Genomic DNA, 21,550 nt, shown 5'->3' on the forward strand with positions numbered 1-21,550 from the left:
CAAGATACAAATCATTATTTCCAACACATACATGTCAATCTGCAGACCGTCCTGGTTCAAAGGTCAAAGGTCAAGGTCATCACGGCGGCTCTGTGACCACAACATCCAACGACGAAACTCGTTTGTTTTCGGCCAAATCTGACGATGTTTCATCCAGAATGAGACAGAAAACGCTTCACCAGACAAACTCAAACTGCAACTGTAAAACCTCTAAAAGTCATAAAACAGAGTCGGTGGAGGAGTTACAGGTAAAATAACCCTCCACCTAAATAAAAAAAAAAGTCTGTACGATCCAGCGGCCACAGAGGAACATCTGTGCTTCATAAAGCAAAAAAAAGAAGAAAAAAAAAAAGACAAATTAAAATATGTAACAGTAAACCAGACGACCTGAGGCCTCATGTCGTCTGTCGCATTAACTCAGATTATGTGATTATGCGGAGAGACGTTCAAAATGTCCGACTGCCAATCAGAAGACGAGGTGAAGCCTGAAGACGGCAGACGTCAGAGATACGAGGAGGAGGAGGAGGAGGAGGAGGAGGAGGAGGAGGAGGAGGAGGAACCAGAGGAAATGCATCTGTGTGGTGTCTAACGAAACGTCTCATTTAGCTGCAACCAAGCAGAACACCGCCGCATTCCTCTTCTTTCTCCTCCTCCACTTTCTCCTTCCTTTTGCTCTCTCCTCTCCTCCTCCTCCTCCTCCTCCTCTGCTTGTCTTGTCTGCATCTCCCTCACTTCCTCTCTTCTTTCATCACATCACATATCCTTCCATCTTTATCTTCCTCATCATGTCTCGTATTAAGTTTCTGTTTTGGTGCTTCTCTCTCTCTCTCTCTCTTCTCCTTCAACCATCCATCCATCCCTCTCTTCTCGTCTCACCCTTACTGTACACTGCAAAAACTCAAAAATCTCACCAAGAATATTTGTCTTATTTCTGGTCAAAATGTTATTTCTAGTCAAAACAAATCTCATTATACTTAAAATAAGACTCATCAAATTTAAAAAGTAGCTTGTTTTTAGACACTTTTTACTTCTTTCAAGTCTATTTTCACTTGAAATAAGTAGAAAAATCTGATAGTGGAGCAAGTTTTTCTTTTTTTTTATTACAAGCACAAAAAACTTGCTTTCACTGGCAGATTTTTCTACTTATTTCAAGTGAAAGTTAGTTTGAAACAAGTGAAATTATCTAAAAACAAGTTAATTTTTAGGTGATGAGTCTTATTTTAAGTGGAAAGAGATTAGTTTTGACTAGAAATGAGACATTTTGACAAGAAATAAGACAAATATTCTTGGAAAGATTTTGAGTTTTTGCAGTGTACTATTTATATCTTTTCTCTTTTCCTCCATCTCTTCCTAACCTTCATCTCCTCCCTCCTTTATCTTCCTGACTCTTATTTTTTTCACCCTCTCCCTTGTCCCTTGTTCCTCTCTCCTCTCCTCTCCTCCCTCCCTCGGTCCTTTGTCTGGTTTTCCATCTGTCACTCAGCTCTCGTAGCTGCAGAGTTGCTGACGCTGTTCGTCTGCCTGCTATTCTTGCGTGACCCCCACATTCTCCCGCCCTTTGTTTACTTTACCAGAATCCATCATGCAGCAGCAGCAGCAGCAGCCGAACGCCGCTGCCTCGCTCCGCTCAGCGCTTCCTGAGGCTCTTAACCAAAAAATTTCTACAGTATATAGCAACTGGAAATGTTTCTTTAGGCCTGCGCCTCGATCTGCACGGCTATTTCCAGCGCAGTAAAGAACATTTTTAGAAAAGCTGTTCTCTCTCTGCAGCAGAGATCCAGTCCTGTGGTTCTCTTTGACATAAAGACCCATTGAAGAGAAGGATTAGATGTTTTCATTATTGTGTTGAACCAGGTGTCGTGTTGTTCCTAACTTGAACCTCAGCTGAATAAAGACTAAAGCGTCCAGTCCACGGCCGCCGCCTCCTCCTACCTCCTTTTGATTTGGCTTCAACCGGCCAAGTCTGGGGCCGGGACCGTTTTAGACTCGGAAATTGATAATTATACGTCTATGGAAAATATTCTTACATATATTTTAACTGTGGTGTAGCAAGAATATGGCTGCATATACAGTGTATATATATAGCCTATATATGTGTGTGTGTATGCAGCCTTACTAATCAATTAGACCCTCAACATTTGTTTATGATTCAGCCCAGTGAAGCGTCGGCTCGATGATGCACATGAACACACTCCTGCAGTGAAACAGGCTGTTGGCTTTTGTTTTCATAACATCGTCACAGTCTTGGAAGCTTCTGCAGGCTCTTTCTGTAAAATTTATATTTCTGTAAAAGCCACGATCCACGGGGCTTCCACTTGGTCTTATTTGTTTTATCCGTAACCCTTGTTAACGTGGATATTGCGGTTCTCACTTTTACAGATTTGTGATAATTAAAGAGAGATTAGGTCAAGTTTTTGCCTCACCACAGTCTTTTGGACTATTTTATCGATGTTTTGACACCAGTGTCCTGTTTGAAGTGTTGAGAAGCTTTTAAGATACTGTAGGTGTGTCGGACCGGTTGTCCTTTACGGCCTCAAAAAGTGTGTTTGGACTTGGATTCAACTTCTACTTGGTTATTGTTTCTGACTGAGAATTGTGTGAGTAGATGATGCATTTTTCTTCCATTTGGACCTTTAAAGTTAACATGAGCATTCACATTTGATTTTGGGATGTTGTCTTTTGCTTTGAAAGCCTTGAAAAATTAAAGGGCACTGTTGCATCCAATCAAATCCATTGAAAACTTCACCTATAATTCACTTTTCTATCTGTATCGACCACTTCCAGCTCTTTACAACACTTACCATTGACTTTAGGGGCAGTTTGGGGCTCAGTATTTTGCCCCAAAGACACTTCAATATGTAAAGTGCAGGAGCTGCATGGGAATTGAACCACCAACCCTCTGTTTGTCCTGTGTTTACCTTGTGATGATCAAAGTCTTTGAAGAGGAACCTACTTTAACCCAACCCCGAAGGCTTTTCACAAGCCTATAACCTGAAGCACATGTTTATTATTGTTACCATGACAACAAAAGGTCCAATGATCCACTCATAAGGGGTTGTATTGGAGGACAGGGGACAAGCAGCCTACTGTGCATGTTGGAGGACTCGTTGGTCCGTCCAGCTGGACTCATGTTGTTAGCTCATGTTGTCTCACTCTCACCAACGCTCTCCTGTGTAATATGAAATGAAATTATGATATTTCTGAGTTAAACTCACTCCAGCGCTCTTAAAGCCTCCCCTTACATTGCTGTCCACCCAAATCACAGACTCCCTTGTCCCATATTAGAGCTTGTGATTTTCAACATTTACAGTAATTGGTCCCATTTAAAGTCAATTACACCCACAGGTTCTCAACACTGCAACAGTTGCGAGCCCGAACGGTACCAAATCCAACCTGCTGTAGCCTACGTTTTCAGTGATTTGGTGAAGGGGAGTGATTGTGTGGATATTTTTTTTTCCCCCTGGAGACGGACTGTACGACATTGTTCTCACAGAGCCGTAACTCCGGCTCCTCAAATGACTTTCCCAGCCGTGATGAGGATGTCAGGACCGAGGGATTTCTGTCTGAACGTTTACGCGTCTCTTTGGGAGTCCTCCAAGGTTGTGTGCTGGGCCCGGGAATACTTTCTTTTTTTTTTCTCCACGGCCCCGTCCCAGGTACGTCGTCCATCCATGTTGCAATCACATCTGGGATTTCCCTCTTGTCAGACCTAATATTCTGGATGCAGTCGGTAGAAAAGGACAAGAGACTTTACAAGACTTCATAAAAAAAAAGAAAATCATCAAAACCATCTGCAGCATGTTGTTCGTTCGTCCTCATCAAAGTCTCAACGGTGAAACAATGAAGCCACTCAACAGGTAGAGCAGTCGCAGACACCGTTACCAATCACCTTCATGTGTTGACAGCTGGATTCACGGTCCGATCCAGATCCTGTTTCACAGTCAATAGCACCAGGAGCATCGGGACAGTGTTACCACGTCTTCATTCACTTCTTCTCAACACTTGTTACCTCCATATTACACAAGTCGTCACTTCCCGACAGTCGCTGTGCATCTTCTGATGTTAAAATACAGAAACTTACCAAGAATATTTGTCTTATTTCTAGTCAAAGTGTCATTTCTAGTCAAAACAAACCTCATTATACTTAAAATAAGACTCATCACATAAAAATTTGCTTGTTTTTATACACTTTTTACTTCTTTCAAGCATATTTTCACTTGAAATAAGTAGAAAAATCTGATAGTGGAGCAAGTTTTTCTTAATTATTACAAGCACAGAAAACTTGCTTTCACTGGCAGATTTTTCTACTTATTTCAAGTGAAAATTAGTTTGAAACAAGTGAAAATTATCTAAAAACAAGTAAATTTGTAGGTGATGAGTCTTATTTTAAGTGGAAAGAGATTAGTTTGGACTAGAAATGAGACATTTTGAAAAGAAATAAGACAAATTTTCTTGGAAAAAAGTTTTTGCAGTGTGCAAAATTGTTTTATATCAAGCGATGCTGGCTTCTGCAACCAAATGCAATGCCTTCTGGGTAGTCTGCGTCTCTGATAGTCGTCTCTTTGGAGGGTCGAACCCACTGGAGTCTATTTGACTTTTCAGAGCGCTGCAACATCACTTAACGTGGCACTGCGTATTCCCTGGAGGGGAAGTGGACTCAGGCTTTTTAAACCAGGATTTATAAGCACAGATGTTGGAACAGTAGGACTCACCTTTGACCGTGTACTGTATAACTTTTATTTGTTTGTCCCGGTGACAACAACAGTATCATTTTACCAGCCCCAACGAGGCCTGAAAGGGCCTTTAATCGCTTCCAAGAAAAAAATCTGCCCCGCAGATGTACTGTAAGAGGACAACACATTTATAAATAAGAATTATTATGTGTACAAACTAAGAGCAAGTACTAAAACAGTATTTAAATCACAGGCTGACCCTGACCGACCCCAGCTCAGGTTAAATTACATGAGATAAAACCAAAGAGTAGTCAAATAATTGAAAAAAACACAATTAAGTGAGCTTCTTAGAATTGTGTTTATTGTATTTATAATAAAAGAAAAAGGGAGTAAATGTCATTTTAAAGGCAAACTAAGAAAGAAATATCAACTGACTGTATCGGTCCTGTCAGGTTTACTGTCATTCATCTGATCTTCATTATGCAGGTGAACGTTAACGTATATTTATTCTCTATTTTCTGTTGTGTTGTGACCAGACCAGAGTTTTTTCATGACCTGATACAGAGAACGTTTCATGACTAAAGCAGGAAAGTTTCAGCATTTAATGTACCACCCCTAAGGTTTTGTTTCAGACAAAGAGACGATTTGTGTCTGACCTCGAGTGACCTTCTGCAGTTGTTGGCATCAGCATAGCAACTTTTTTTTTCCAGTTTCTGACCTTTTTCCCCATAATAATTCTCCGGAAATGATATTATTATCATGGAGACGATCTAAATGGTTTCTAATAGCGTTGCTTCGTCACTGCTGGGACCATGTTACATCATTTTGCAAAGGGATTGCAACAGTTTTGCGGAAGACAGCAGGACAGCTCCATAGATCCATATGAAAGCAAAGCTGAGTGGAAGAACCAGAACCAGAACCACACTGACTTCAACCCCATCAAACACCTTTGGGATTTAACTAGAACGGAGATTACTGGCCAGGCTTCCTATAGTCATCGAGGCAAATTCATGCAAAACTGCTGATGCGTGTTGCCTTCAGGGACAGTTTTTCATCAAGCAGTCTCTGCATTTCCCTCTAAAACAACTCTGTCTGGTAACGTTGTGTTATTATCTCATAGCGTGGTGAATGTGCAGGTCACAACTTGTCCACCAGAGCGTTGTGGAGTTGTTGGATTGTGTATTTGATGAGTTTGATGAGGGAAACCAAGAAATCCCATAATGAGCCTCCGTAGCTTAGCTCTGAGCAGCTCACGGCTCTGCTCTGCCGTTCTAAAAATAGCTTGCACCGACAATTAAAGGTAACGAATCTACTGCTATGACTATAGGGATTATGGCAATGGGCCGATTTGGCAAAATGTTGAACTTTCCCTTTAACTAACCAGCTCCAGAGTCCTAGTTCTGGTTAAATCTATGACTTGTAACTAGTTCCAGGGAGAATGGAGGCTCTCTGCCTTCCACCTAGCGTCTCTTGGCTGAAAACCAACCTTGTAAGATCAGAGCCTCCAACCTGGTGTCCCAGCTCTCGTCTCCATGGCGACACCGCCACACAAACGTAACGCGCTAACCCGTCACTTGAATCTCTTGTTGATGACAGATAAGATTACACAGATATACACATGGTGACATGGTAGATGATAAATAAACGTTATCCACCGCTCCATGGATTAATTTCTCACCGGCTTCTTCAGTGAAAACAAAAAATGCACGTGGGGGAGAGGAGGGTTAGAGACACAGAGGAGGAGACACCAGACTTACACTGTAAAAACTCAAAATCTTTCCAAAAATATTTGTCTTATTTCTTGTCAAAATGTCTCCATTTTAGTCAAAACTAAACTCTTTTCACTTAAAATAAGACTCATCACCTAAAAATTAACCTGTTTTTAAATCATTTTCACTTGTTTCAAACAAATGTTCAATTGAAATAAGTAGAAAAATCTGCCAGTGTTTTTTGTGCTTGTAATAAGGAAGAAAAACTTGCTCCACTGTCAGATTTTTCTACTTATTTCAAGTGAAAATTTGCTTGAGAAAAGCAAAAAATGTCTAAAAACAAGCTACTTTTTAATGTGATGAGTCTTATTTTAAGTATAATGAGATTAGTTTTGACTAGAAATGACATTTTAACTAGAAATAAAACAAATATTCTTGGTAAGATGAAGAGTTTTTTGCAGTGTACAGAGTATTATTAACAGTATGAATCAGTGCTGAGGATAAACTGGAGCCTCAACCTGACGTCTCCGTCTCCTTATACAACCTGGAACATGTTCCCCAACACGAGATCAGAGGAGAGCGGCGTCCAAACCGCCTCTTGTCTCTGGGAACAGGAAACGTCGGTGGGAACTTCTGTCTTAATTCACCTCCTTGGCCTCCGTCCAAAGCCTCCACCTTCTCTCTCTCTCTGTGTCTGTATGTGTGTGTGTGTACTTCCTTTCTTCTACTTCGTTCTTCGTTCAGGAGGACGAATGTCTGCACTCTGCAGACATTTAAAGGGATAGTTCACCCAAAATTCAAATTTGACTCATTATCTACTCCCCCTCATGTAGACTAAGGGCTGTGAGAAGTTTCAGAGTCCTCCGTGCCTTCTCTGAGTTACAGGGGGTCTCGGCGTAGCAGTATTTGTCCATATAACGGTTGCAAATGGATACCAACTGTCTTTGTAACAAAAAGACACACCAAAAAACATCCATATACCTCCATGCTGCTCGTATGTAATGTCCGTCTTGTGTAGAAGCCCCGAAATGCGAAACTGTCCCGAAAAAAATTAAATAAGTCTATATTTCAAGCTTGTTTGTAGCGGAAGCTCCCAGTGTCTCAGTTCACTGCTCTTCCTGTGTCAGTGCGAGATTTGCACTGACACAGGAACAATTACTCATTTCGGGGCTTCAATACAAGACGGACATTACATACCAGCAGCATGGAGGTATCTGGATGTTTTTTGGTGTGTCTTTTTGTTACGAAGACAGTTGGTATCCATTTGCAACCGTTATATGGACATGCACTGCTACGCCGAGACCCCCTGTAACTCAGAGAAGCCACGGAGGACTCTGAAACTTCTCCCAGTTCTTAGTCCACATGAGGGTGAGTATATAATGAATGAAATTTTGGGTGAACTATCCCTTTAATTTTCCTCCGTGAGCGCGGCGGCGTGCACACGGCTCGCCAAGTTTCCACAGAAACCTGCAGTTATGTGTCGTTCCACAGTATTTGATAACCTGGTGAGGTATTGTGGGTAAGAATAGGTCACCCACCTCCCGTCTCGCCTCCTCCTCCTCCTCCTCCTCCTCCTCCCCCCTTTACCTCCGTCTGCTCCTCCTCTCTCATTTTCTCTCTCCGTCCAGACTCTTTTTTTTCTTCCCCTCCCTCCGTTCCGTTCTTATCTCTGCTCGTCGTCGTCGTCATCTCTCCACTCGTCTTTTTTTCTGTCTCTAATATCTGTCTTCCTCTCTGTCATCATCTCATCTCCTTGACCTTCTCTACCCTCTCTCCCTCCCTCTCTCTCTCTCCTTCTCTACCCTCTCTCCTTCTCTCTCGCCCTCTCTCTCTGTCTCTGTCGCTCTGTCATCATCATTACAGGGTTGATTACCTGTCATTATGGCTCATTAGGGGCCTATCAGCGTGGCGGCAGCGAGGGGGGAGGAGGAGGAGGAGGAGGAGGAGGAGGGAGGGGGAGGGAGGGTTGGGAACAGGGGAGGATGGGAGAGTATCTGTCAACACACCCATCCACACACACACACACACACACACACACACACACACACACACACACACACACACACACACCACCACCACCGCCTTAGACTCCCCCATCAAGGGTCACCTGTCTACACGGCTGGTTATAGGCTTTATAGTGTGTGTGTGTGTGTGTGTGTGTGTGTGTGTGTGTGTGTGTGTTCCTCCCTTTCAGTTGGTCATGTTTCTTATTTAATTAAATGTCAATAAATGTCATTAAATCTCTCCTCCTCCTCCTCCTCCTCCTCCTCCTCTTCTTTCTCTCTCTCTCTGCTCTCTCATGTGTTTTCTTCCTGACCTGCTCTTACTCATCTCACCTCATCTTCCCTCAACAAAAGCATCAATGATTATACTGTAGGAACTATTGAAATTCATAGAGAGAAGGAAACTTCAACTTTTAGGAGTCACGATGAATGGAAATCACATATAAAACACAAAGTAAAGGATTCATTACATAATAAAAGACTGTATGTTTTATATACTGTAGCTCTGATTCCTTTCTATCTTCTGCCATTTCATTACCAAATTCTAAAATGTTTTTAAATAGTGTATTTTTTTTATTAAATTATTTATTCTATGTTTGTTGTGTAGTATTGTTGTATATTTATTTTTGTGCTGTGTTTAATGTTCTACGTCTGTTACACTGTTTGTTCTTTTAGCTCCCATTGCTGCACAGCCAGTTGCTCCACTGGGGACAAATACAGTGATTGAGATTGAGATTGAACTCAGTCGTGTGTTGAAGTTTGCAGAAGTGTTTGCAAAACATCCAGCTACTCAATCACTTTCCATTATGCAAAAAAAAAAGAAAAAAAGAGCCGTAACGATCATCAATAGAAGTCGATACAGATCCAGTGTTTACTGAGTTAAAGTTGATGAAATTGCATGAACAAGGAAAACAAACAGTTTTCTGCAAATTATGGACAAAGCTCTTTAAAGACTTGGCCAGAATAGATTTGGAGAAAAAAATAACATATTAATATGAGTTAATTATATGTTTGGTTCTGTTATGACAGGTGAATCATTTCTGTGGAGTGTGAGAGTTGATCTGCAGCTATTTTCATTTTAATTTGAACTGAATCGAATTATTTGTCTTGTTAATTAACATCTGGTGATAGAGAAGTAGATTATTCTTCTTTCTGCTCCTTTACATTCAACCTTTTCTGTCATAATTGGATGAGTATGGCTCCGTCTATTTCCTGCAAATCCCCACTGAAGCTGTAGAGCCCGAGCATGCTTCAAAATAAAACTCCTCAGTTCATGTTCTTCATTAAAACGTTTTACTAAAAAACTTTTCTTTCAGTTACCAAATGAAAACTGTGCAGTAAACTGACAAAAAACAATAATCAAAAACTAGTTTGTGCTTTCTTTCTCGGCTCCAAAGCTTTACTTAAAGGAGAATTCTGTTGTGGTTGAAAGAATTGCCCCCATAGTTTAGCGTTGTCACTATCCCCGAGCGCCGGGTAGTCATAGTGTAACTCTGGTTTACCTGCATCAATTTTAGTCGTGTTTTTTGCTCCCCTCAACACTGGGTGACCATCAGGAAAACGATTTAGGGGTCAAAAATGGCCGGAATTCTCCTTTAATTAACCAAAATACATGTAGGTCACGTTATAGGTCTTAACCACTAAGAAAACTGCAGTCGGACTCGTTATTAGTCTTAAGAATAAACTATGGATCTGTTTATTATCTTAAAGTGCAAATTAAATGAAATGTGACAAAATCTAAATTATTTATCACTTTGTTCATAATGTACAAATGTCTCTAAGAGTTTTATCTGCTGGATGAATGAACCAGACTGGTATATAAACCTGCTCCTCTCCTCCTCTCCTCAGGGCTGGGAGGAGAGCTGCGACGCCGCCGTCTCCCACCTGCTGCGGAGCTGCCTGTCGCGGAGCCCCAAGGACCAGGCCACCTCGCTGGCGCAGGCGGGGGCGCCGGTGCTGACCCTCCCCCGCGACACCGAGCGCCTCAAGAAGCACATCGCCCTGATGTGTGAGCGCATCGGCAAGGGAGGACGACTCACGCTGGCCTCCGAGGCCAACGTCCAGGTCCCCGCGCAGGTCCAGAACCTGGCAGCGCCCGGTGAGTCGGGGGGAGGGGTTCCCACGGGGTCTTAAAAAGTCTTAAAAGCATTGAATTTATGAATTTGTAAATAATACCTTAAAAAGACATTAAAAAGTCTTGAATTTTGATATCTGGGCCTTAAAAAGTTGTATTGTATTTAAATTCTCCGTATCGCATTTCTCGTCAAAAGTTTCCATTGTCAACCACGATTATTTTTGATCAAATAACGTAAATAAAGAGCGGTGGAACCAGTAATTGCGAACGCAGCGCAGCACCAGGGGAAAATGCTCCGAACTCGTCACTGAAGACCTCGCGCTACAGCACTAAAGAGCGACTGGCGAGTGAAGCAAATGCCGGTAAATGGTGATTGAGAAAGGCAGATAAGATTTTATTTTTGAGCAAAATGTTCTTGTTGTTGACTTATGGATAGTGGAATAAATATTGTACTGTGGAGCTACTGTGGTATTATCATACAGTGAGATTTTGATATCATGATGTCTTACAATACTGCAATAAATACCATGCGCTTGTTATTGAGGTGTTGTAATATTGTGAGATTTTGATATCGTTACATCCCTATAGAGCACAAAGAGCAGAAAAATAGTGGGATGATACAGTTAATCTACAGTAAACGCTCTGAAATTCAAGGATTTTATTTTTCTTTGCCAGTATTTGGCCATGAAATAAGCCGAGAAATAGGTATTCATTTTTTTTTATATAAATGGTCTTAAAAAGGTCTTAAAAGGACTTGAATTTAACTTGAAGGAACCTGTAGGAACCCTCAGAGGGGGGAGGGTGTGTGTGTGTTGGTGCACAGTGTGTGTTGGTGCACAGCCTCGTATACGTCGGTCCCCCGGTGAAGATTTTAGGCTCGGGAAGGTGAAAACATGAAGCCTATTCATGCTGCACTTTACAGCATTACTGTACTGTACACACCCATGTCAGATACACACTCGTAAAAACATGCATACACACACACACACACACACACACACATATATATATTTGTGAGGTGGACACACTCATAAAATCACAGCTATACATACACTCTTTCACACACGCACACACACCTTATGGATCATTTAGTTTATGGAGGTGTTTCTGACAAGATCATCAATTACAGTAGGCTCTCTCCTCCCTCTTTTATTTATGTCTCTCCCCTCCTCCCTTCCTCCCTCCCTCCTCTTCCTCCTTCTTCTCGCTCTTAGAAAAAAATAACTGTGAAAAGAACAAGATTTTCATTTAATTTCTTTATTTTCCTTGTGTATAATAAACAGTACCAAACATTAAAAACACCATATAGACGAACAGAATAGACAGAATATACAAACAATCCAGTACAAGGAGGAACAAAAAGAAGCAAAGTTTATCATGTCCCATAGAAGTATTAATATTTTACATGCGTGTGTCAACAATCCTTAATAAAAAAAATAATTAGACAAGTCAATAATCATTAATAAAAACCAAACTAGACAAAATGTAATTGACATTTGTTCAGAGAAAGTTGAATCACAACATTTACATCCAGTTGTTACGTTTTCTATTCACACAGGTGACATCACACATTACACTGTAAAAACTGTCGCACTAAAACAAGAACTTGTAGTCAATATTGATTGATCAGTATTGATAGAAATGATTCTAATCTCTATATTCTTGTATATGCAATATAATAAACAAGAGTCAAAGGCCTCCTCGTGGTCGTATCCCTCCGCCACTCAGACTAGTTCCAGGTGACACCAATAGGAACCATAGATCTCATAAATCCCTTCAGGAAATAGTTGTTGGTTCCAGTCGCAGCACCATGTGATAAAAGAGAATGGGAAAGAATATGCACAAAGAAAAAATAACAAAATAAAACACAATTCTTACAAAAACAAACTGTCAAAAGTCAAATATCAAGATCATTATGGTCCAGCGTCAAATATCAGAAATAACCAGGTGACGCTGGTTCACACTCCAACACAGTAGGTGGCGCTAATGCACCTTAACGGGAAAAGAAGCGGCTATAAAACAGTGGATATATTTTTAGAGTGTCACAACCCTGCGATACGACTGGTTTCACTACCAGAATTTGATCCATTCAGTCCAATTACATTTGGAAAGTCAAGAAGAGCCGCACAATTAAATTCCTGTTCTAGTTAGCCGAGATCTAAAGCGAAAGTTAGCTTGGCGGAAGTCTCTATGCGCCCACTTCCAGTTTCTTCCCGAATACAAATAACGAATCAGAAGTTGTTGTTTTTTTAAAGCCCGAATCCGAACTCAAATACAAAATAGTGCACCGGCTGTTCACAGCGTCGCCATCTTGCCCCGCCATGTTTGTACGGCAGCTATAGAACGGAAAATCCAGCCAACCAGAGAGCACGCTTCAAGAGTTTCACGTTGATAAATAAACCAGCGAGTGCAGTTTTCCCTCCATTTTACACACTGGACCTTTAATTCACTCTCATACAGTCTGTGTGTATGTGTGTGTGTGTGTGTGTGTTTGGATCATGTGACTTTAGTTCAACATTAACAAATTAATTAAAGAGTCGTTATTGTCGATCGCAGGAGGAAGTGGCAGCATGAACACACACAGTTAATTTATAAAACTGCACAAGGTTTATAGATAAACTGTCGGTCTTTGTGTGTTAATGTGTGTGTGTCTGTGTGTGTTAATGTGTGTGTGTCTGTGTGCGTTAATGTGTGTGTGTGTGTGTGTGTCTGTGTGAGTGAGAGAAAAGTCTATAAAACTTTAAAGGCTTGTTATAAAGTCATTATAGTGATTACAGTAATTCAGCACAAAGTTCAGTGGAACAAAACTGAATCAATTAATTGTGTGTGTGTGTGTTTGTGTGTGTGTGTGTTTGCAAGAGAGAGAGAGAGAGAGAGAGAGTGTGTGTGTGTTTGTGTTTATGTTTCCTTGTCATGCGGTCTCCCCTCTCCTTTGGTCGGCTGCCAGAATTCACACACAGACACACACACACACACACACACACACACACACACACTGCACTTCAGTAAACAGTCGTTTGTTAGCCGTCTCACATGTTGCTTTTTCACTCGCCCGTAAACACACACATTTGTTTACGTTTCCAACAACACCGACGGCGACAGCAACCACAGACACACACACACACACACACACACACACACACACTGGGATACCACACAACAAGCCCCACTTCATTGGTACTGGAGTGTGTGTGTGTGTGTGTGTGTTTGTGTGTATCTGTGTAAATGTGTTTATGTTGGAGTTTCCTGGAAATAAAAACACACACTGAGGCAGCACACTGTCATTGTTAAAGCTTCACCTTTAAAGGGATAGTTCAACATTTTGGCAAACTGGCCGATTGCCATAATCCCTATAGTCATAGCAGTAGGTTCGTTACCTTTAATTGTCGGAGCAAGCTATTTTTAGAACGGCGGAGCAGAGCCGTGAGCTGCTCAGAGCTACGCTACGGAGGCTCATGGGATTTCTTGGTTTCCCTCATCAAACTCATCAAATACACAATCCAACAACTCCACAACGCTCTGGTGGACAAGTTGTGACCTGCACATTCACCACGCTGGTGAGTGACCCAGCGCCCTAACCCTAACCCTAACACAACGTTACCAGACAGAGTTGTTTTAGAGGGAAATACAGAGACTGCTTGATGAAAAACTGTCCCTGAAGGCAACGTGCATCAGTGGTTTTGCATGAATTTACCTCTAAAACAACTCTGTCTGGTAACGTTGTGTTATTATCTCATAGCGTGGTGAATGTGCAGGTCACAACTTGTCCACCAGAGCGTTGTGGAGTTGTTGGATTGTGTATTTGATGAGTTTGATGATGACGGGAAACCAAGAAATCCCATGAGCCTCCGTAGCGTAGCTCTGAACAGCTCACTGCTCTGCTCCGCGGTTCTAAAAACAGCTTGCACCGACAAATAAAGGTAACGAACCTACTGCTATGACTATAGGGATTATGGCAATGGGCCAATTTGCCAAAATGTTGAACTAATCCTTTAAACGTTATTTCCGTTACACACGTGGACCACAATTTCACACAATACAATAATCACAGCTTAATATAAATGTACTGTACTTCATATACTGCAATAATACACAAAAAAAATGCATTTAAACCTCAACAGATAACTTAAAATGTTTTAATTCTTACCGTTTAAGACGAAGGCCGCCATGTTTTGATGTTGTCGTGACATCAAGTTGAGTTTCTGACCTGTAATTTCCGAGTTCGACGCCGTTCGGTTCAGTTTCAGTTCAGTTTCGCAGCACAAAAGAAGCTCATGTGAAGCAGATGAATGTGACACAGCAGCATGAGTAACACTGCGTTTCCTCCTCCTCTAATTAAAAGCCCTTTGTTCCAGCCAGATGTTGATTAAACCACTGACAAAGAGCAGGTACTCCTTCATCATCATCATCATCATCGTCATCATCAGGCCTGTTATAAATCTATGGAATATCCACTAAAGTAAAAAGTACACACAGGAAACAGTGATTTCCTTCTCATTATTGTGATCAGGACAGCAAATATGAATCTTAACGGGATAGTTCACCCAAAATTCAAATTTCATGGTGATTTATTCTGTCATTTCTCACCTGTCTGTACCTGTATTGGTCAATTAAGGTTTGTATTAAAGGGATAGTTCACTCAAAATTGAAATTGCACTCATTATCTACTCCCCCTCATGTGGACTAAGGGCTGGGAGAAGTTTCAGAGTCCTCCGTGGCTTCTCTGAGTTACAGGGGGTCTCGGCGTAGCAGTGCATGTCCATATAACGGTTGCAAATGGATACCAACTGTCTTCGTAACAAAAAGACACACCAAAAAACATCCAAATACCTCCATGCTGCTTGTATGTAATGTCCGTCTTGTATTGAAGCCCCAACATGAGAAATTGTTCCGAAAAAAATTAAATAAGTCTATGTTTTAAGCTTGTTTGTAGCGGAAGCTCCCAGTGTTGCTCTGCCGAAATCTTGCGTGATTTGCGGAGCCGTGAACTGGGTGTCAGTGCAAATCGCGCAAGATTTGCACTGACACAGGCAGAGCAGTGAACTGAGACACTGGGAGCTTCCGCTACAAACAAGCTTAAAACATAGACTTATTTGATTTTTTTCGGAACAATTTCTCATGTCGGGGCTTCAATACAAGAGGGACATTACAGACGAGCAGCATGGAGGTATTTGGATGTTTTTTGGTGTGTCTTTTTGGACAAAGAAAAGTGAGCTCTGTTCTCAACCGTCATATGGACATGCAGTGCTGCACGGTGAGTAGATAATGAGTGAAATTTGAATTTTGGGTGAACTATCCCTTTAATTGATCAATACAGGTACGGACAGGTGAGAAATGACAGAATAAATCACCATTAGGCTGTAAATAATAGTAATAATGATACTAATAACCTCAGTATTAATAACACACTGTAGTCGGTGTTGTGTGATTTCATCCAGGCTGCGTCCACATGTTTCCCTCCCTCTCTATTTATCTCCGTCTCTTCGTCACATGACCTTCTGCTTTCACCCTGATGACATCATTCAAAACCCAACCGGCCCCTCAACAGCTGCACTCTGTACACACACACACACACACACACACACACACACACACACACACACACACACACACACATATACACGTGCATGCACACACACACACACACACCTGGTGAAATCAGGATGTGTTTATCACATGGGTCATTAGTCAGTCTGCTGTCAGCATAGCTTTGAACTGACCTCAACCACAGAGGTGTGTGTATTGATGTCTTCTCCCACACACACACACACACACACACACACACACACACACACACATACATAGATACACACACACACACATAGATACACACACACACACACACTGTATAAACACACTTTATCTCTGCGGTTATTTTGCAGCAGTGAGTAACTCTCTTGGCAACACCAACACTTGTACTTTTTTTCCCTCTCTCCTCCGTTTTCACCCACACTTAATCTGGTCTAATCATCTTTTATTACTTTGCTTTGATCAGTTTTTCTGTTCTGTTGTTTCTCTTTTTACATTTTTTCGTTCTGTAAATGAAAAAAGAGAAAAACTTTCTCCAGGAAGGAAGAAAGAAAGAGTGGAAACATTTTTCCTCTGAAACGTGTTCTGAGTGCAGCTCCTCCAGGGAGCCGTGTGACGTTTAAACAGTTTAAACCCTGGAGGTGAATTCATTTACTGTTTCGTGATATTAAACTGTAGAAATAAAATCTGACCTCAGATCGTTCACACGGGTGGTAAAAAAAGTGAAGCAACAACAACAACACGCTGCACAGGTTTGATTCCCCGTTGAGTCACGTGGTGCAGAAAAACCACAGACGGTTGGTGACATGTCGTCTTCAGGTTGTCATGGATAAGATATCTCAGTAAGCGAGATTCTACAGGCAAAACACAGTTTTTTCATGCACTGATCAATTGGGCTATTTTTCTTTCTTAACATGTATTCTTTCAGAAATGTCGAAAAAAAATGGTAGAACATCATCATTAAGGTTTTTATTTTACTTCATTCTGTCTCTTTCGTCAGTAGATTCTCCTAATTATCCTAAATTTACAAAAAGTTAACATGCTACTGTTGTCTGACTCATGTCATGTCAGGTATCATTGTAAAGCTCTCTCTCCTAAACAATTACGTGGTTACAAAAATGGTAATTTCCTTCGTATCAGCAACCAATCGTAAAAGTACGATTTACATTAACAATCTATGGAATTTTACAGTACAAGTCTTTAAAGGCTGTTTTCTCAAAATGAGTTTTTCCTCAAATCTCCACCTCAGCAGCACTGACAGACACCAAACCTTCCAGTTTTATTCCTGTCTATATTCTGAAGGTTTTTTACAGAGGGGATTGTTGATATATCATTCACAGCCTGATTTATACAACATTTTATTCCTAAAAACATGACAAAATTAGATTTTTTTTAGGGCTGGTGACAGTATTTTCTCATTTACAGAGAGATAAAAAGAGATATCCAAAATCTCCTCTGTAAAAACTTCTGACTCTAATATGTCAACAAAATAAAACAAGAATTTTTTGAGATTTCGGTTCTGGAAATGTATGCATATTTCATTAGATATTGCCTCATTTACATATTTTAACATAAAATTTGACAAAACTTGTAATACAAAAAATATTTGTCTTAATGTGAGTGATGAACTTGGGAGGTTTCATGGTGATATCTGTTAGTTAAAATTTTTATCCTATTCACCTGCAGTGTCTCCCCTTAACCAGCGACTCTAACAAAGTGACAAACCGGTGACCAGGTCCAGGATGGATTCACAGTCTGAGAGCTACAGACCATAATAACTCTGCTCTGACTTTAACGTTGTTTAATGTTGTCGTTGTCGTTATTTCATCACATTCGCTGCAGCACACATGTGAATCTGTCTCCACCGGTTCCACCCACTCTCAGGAACTGCTGCTTTTTGTTTTTCTGTCTGAGATCAGTTTTTCATCGTCACAGTCGCCTCTTTGTTCTGTCGCCTTTATCCTTCTTTTCCTTCTTCCTCCTCCTTTTCTTCCATGTTTCAGCGTTGAGTCACATGTGTTGTTTTCTCTTCTAATGTTGTAAATCATCACTTCTCTTCTTTTTCTTCTTTGTTTTCTACTTCATCTTCTTCTTTTTCGTCGTCTTTTTCTTCTTTATCTTCTTCCGCTTATTTTTAATATTTTCTTCTCCTTCTCCTTTTTCTTATTCTTCTTCCTTGTTTCTTCTCCTTCTTTTTCTAATGAAGTTAGAAAAGTTTGCTTATGTTTGATTGAGAGCAAGCACACACACACACACACACATCCACTTACACACACATCCTCCTACCCACACACACACACACACACACACACCCCTGCCGTGCATGTGTGTGTGTTGCAGTTATTTTCACAGTGTTCCACTGGTAGCTGTGGTTTGGGGCCTGCATCTATTTTAGACTTAAAGAGAGGGGAGAAGATGGGCTGTGTTTGTGTGCATGAATGTGTGTTTGTGTGTGTGTGTGTGTGCATGTGTAGATATGTATGTGTGTGTGTGTGTGTGTATGTGTAAATCCAGAGGACACGCAGCGAAGGAAAATCCATGTAGTGTGTGTAAGTGCAGGTCAGGTCTGAGTGTAATCCTGAGCAGCTGTCTTTGTTCTGTCTCTGTGGCGTTTCGCAAATTGAAGAGTTCTCGTCCAGACGACTATAAATACCACGGCCGAGCTCGCAGAGCGCCGCACCGCACCGCACCGCGCGTTACCTGCACCGCATCGCTGCACAAACACAAACTCATGTTGTTGTTGTTTAGTTTTTTAATCCTCACACACTTTTTTAAAGGTACATTGTGTAGGAATTCCTCCCATCTAGCGTTGCGGTTGTATATCGCAAGCAACTCAATCGTATTTTTCATGCTGCATTCACGTGAAATTGGGCAGACGGCAGACGGAAGACAGCCGCTGCATGAGGCAAAACAATACACGTAACAATATGTTGTCATGGCGATGTGGTATTGTTTACCTGACCCACGTTTCACCGGCTTTCTCTGGTTTGTTACCGACGGCCGTCTGCCCAATTTCACGTGAATGCAGCATCAGTGTAACGCTCCATTCCTCCTCACTGCGTTACCAGAGGACGATCTCCGTCTCTTTCATTCATTCACAGGAAACACATTTCTTAAAGGTACATTGTGTAAGAATTCCTCCCATCTAGCTTTGCGGTTGTATGTCACAAGCAACTCAGTCGTATTTTTCATGCTGCATTCACCTGAAATTGGGCAGACGGCAGACGGACGACAGCCGCTGCACGTAACGGCATAAACAAGCCTCTATGTAAACAAGTGGTCTGTCAGCACGAGGCAAAACAATACACGTGACAATATGTTGTCATGGCGATGTGGTATTGTTTTACCGTCTTTCTCTCGACTTCTGTGACTAAAATGACGTCTGGTTTGTTAGCGACGGCCGTCTGCCCGACTGCAGGTGAATGCAGCATCGGTGTAACGCTCCGTTCCTCCTCACTGCGTTACCGCGGTGACTTTTCACAGACGCCACCTCCACCTGAGCCGACAGCTCCGGTGTCTCCGCTGAGTTTCCGTGGTTTCCTACCGTCACGCTGCCACTGAACGTAAAAACATGGCGACACGACAACATGGCAGCAGCACCGAGCTTACCCGCTCCATGGAGATATGAATGATATTAACGGCAGATTCAGAGCTGAAAGGAACACTTCACTTTGTTGATGGGGGGATTACTGATTAATGAAAAACAGACTGAAGAACCAAATAATCGATTTTCGTGAATAGACAACAGGAGAAGTTACACAATGTCCCTTTAACTTCACAAAAAATCCAACACACACACACTAACACCTCATGTTGCAGGTTTTAGACGGTGAAAGCTCGACAGCAGCAGAGATCAGGTGTCTGCATCACACACTTCCTGACTTTTGATGGCTCTGTGTGTGTGTGTGTCAGTGTCAGTGTGTGTGTGTGTCAGTGTGTGTGTGTGTGTGTGTGTGTGTGTGTGTGTGTGTGTGTGTGTGTGTGTGTGTGTGTGTGCGTGTGTGTGCGTACAAACATGTGTACATTGAGGGGGGATTGAAATAGCGTAAAGCCCACAGCCAAATTGCTGCAAACCACAGCAGCGCAGTGTCACCCCCATCTTCAAACCGCAGCCCAGAATAAAGCAGGAATGTGCCAGTGTCTCCGCCGCCGCTGCCGACCGACCCACACACACACACAACAACACAACGACACACACACACACACACACATATATACACACACATACACAGTCTATTGGAAGCAGCTTCGCCCCCTCGTCCAGAACGCGGCCCCCCGATCTGTCACCGTCCGGCCCGATCTGTCACAGAAGGAACCTAAAAACCCCGTCTCTTCTCCAGAACCGTCCTCAAATTATATCATGGACCGAACCAAACCATCCTCATCTATATACAAAACAATACCCACAAATGTCCAAAACGTCCCAGACTGTGTTGCACAACCCCGTCTCTCTACTTGCTATATCTAAACTGCAGCAGGCTGTCCAAACACGCTGCTCCTACTACACTACCTTCAAAACTCTCCCAGAAACCACTGGAACAAACCAAATCCAAGTCCAAAACATGTGCAAGACTCTTCGATTGTCTCCACATCTGTCCTCTGCAGCTGCCTCCAACTTATCAAACCGTCCGCGACAATCGAGCTTCTGTTTTTCCTGCAGCAACGAAGTAAAGAACGACGGGTTCAGTTCAGAAACGTCTCCACATCTGTTCCAGAGAGAGAGAATCATTCAGATCATTAGGAGGAGATGGTTGTAGCAGCTAAAGAAAACACAGGAGAGTAATAGTTGGACGTAAATGGCGGCGAGCGAAGGTCCTCGCTGTGTCCTCAGACCTGTTTCCCTTTGTGTTGTTATTCAGAGATTAAACAGAGATCCCATCTGTGGCAACAGAAACAGGAGACTTCCTGCTGACTTTAACAAGACGAGGAGCCGATGGCCGCCGCCGCTGCACCTTCATCGCATCAAAGACGAGAGAGAGAGTGCAGGGTCTCTGTCTCTGTCTCTGCAGAGACTCAAGTCAATTCAGAATGAATCGCAGACGCATCGTAGAACTGTTTTATCTGCTGCTGTCAGAGTCTGACACGGTTCAGCGTGTTTGGATGCAGCTGCAAGAGTTTCTGGGAAAGTTTGACATGATTTGATATAAAAGTTGAAGAACTCTTAAAGTGGTCCGAGACAGTTTTGGAAGAATCATGTAATACATTGTCCAAAAAATAAAACGTATAATGTTCTCTTCAGGATGAAAGTATGGTGGCCCTGAGAGCTCACGTCTCTGAAACAATGCAGGTGCCCTCTTTCCGATTTCTTACTTTTTTTGCATATGTGTCACACGTAAATATATATTAGGCAAAGATAACCCAAGTAAATATAAAATGCAGTTTTTAGATGATAAAGACGCTCACTGTGGTTCACTGGAGACACTTTCCAGACCGACAGATATCAATGACTTTGTTTTGGTTTTTCATCTTTTCTTGTATTTCTTTAGATCGCAGCCTGATGTGTTGGTTTTTGAGATCTTTTAGTCTGCTTCACTTTGTCAGACACGTTCTACTGAAGTGGAA

The 21,550-nt window shown here is 41.8% G+C and overlaps 1 protein-coding gene across 1 annotated transcript in view; it reads left to right on the top strand.

Moving 5' to 3' along the window:
* The window catches only part of bbs9 (Bardet-Biedl syndrome 9), a gene marked incomplete at both ends in the record, with an annotated part of 251,222 nt that overhangs the window by 139,218 nt on the left and 90,454 nt on the right, over positions 1 to 21,550 (top strand). Inside the window, one exon of the mRNA XM_083990340.1 lies at positions 10,234 to 10,483. Within this exon, the coding sequence (XP_083846466.1) occupies positions 10,234 to 10,483 (250 nt within the window). The remainder of the gene's footprint in view (positions 1 to 10,233; positions 10,484 to 21,550) is intronic.

The sequence above is a fragment of the Trachurus trachurus genome (assembly GCF_905171665.1).
Source record: "Trachurus trachurus genome assembly, chromosome: 16".
Classification (NCBI taxonomy): domain Eukaryota; kingdom Metazoa; phylum Chordata; class Actinopteri; order Carangiformes; family Carangidae; genus Trachurus; species Trachurus trachurus.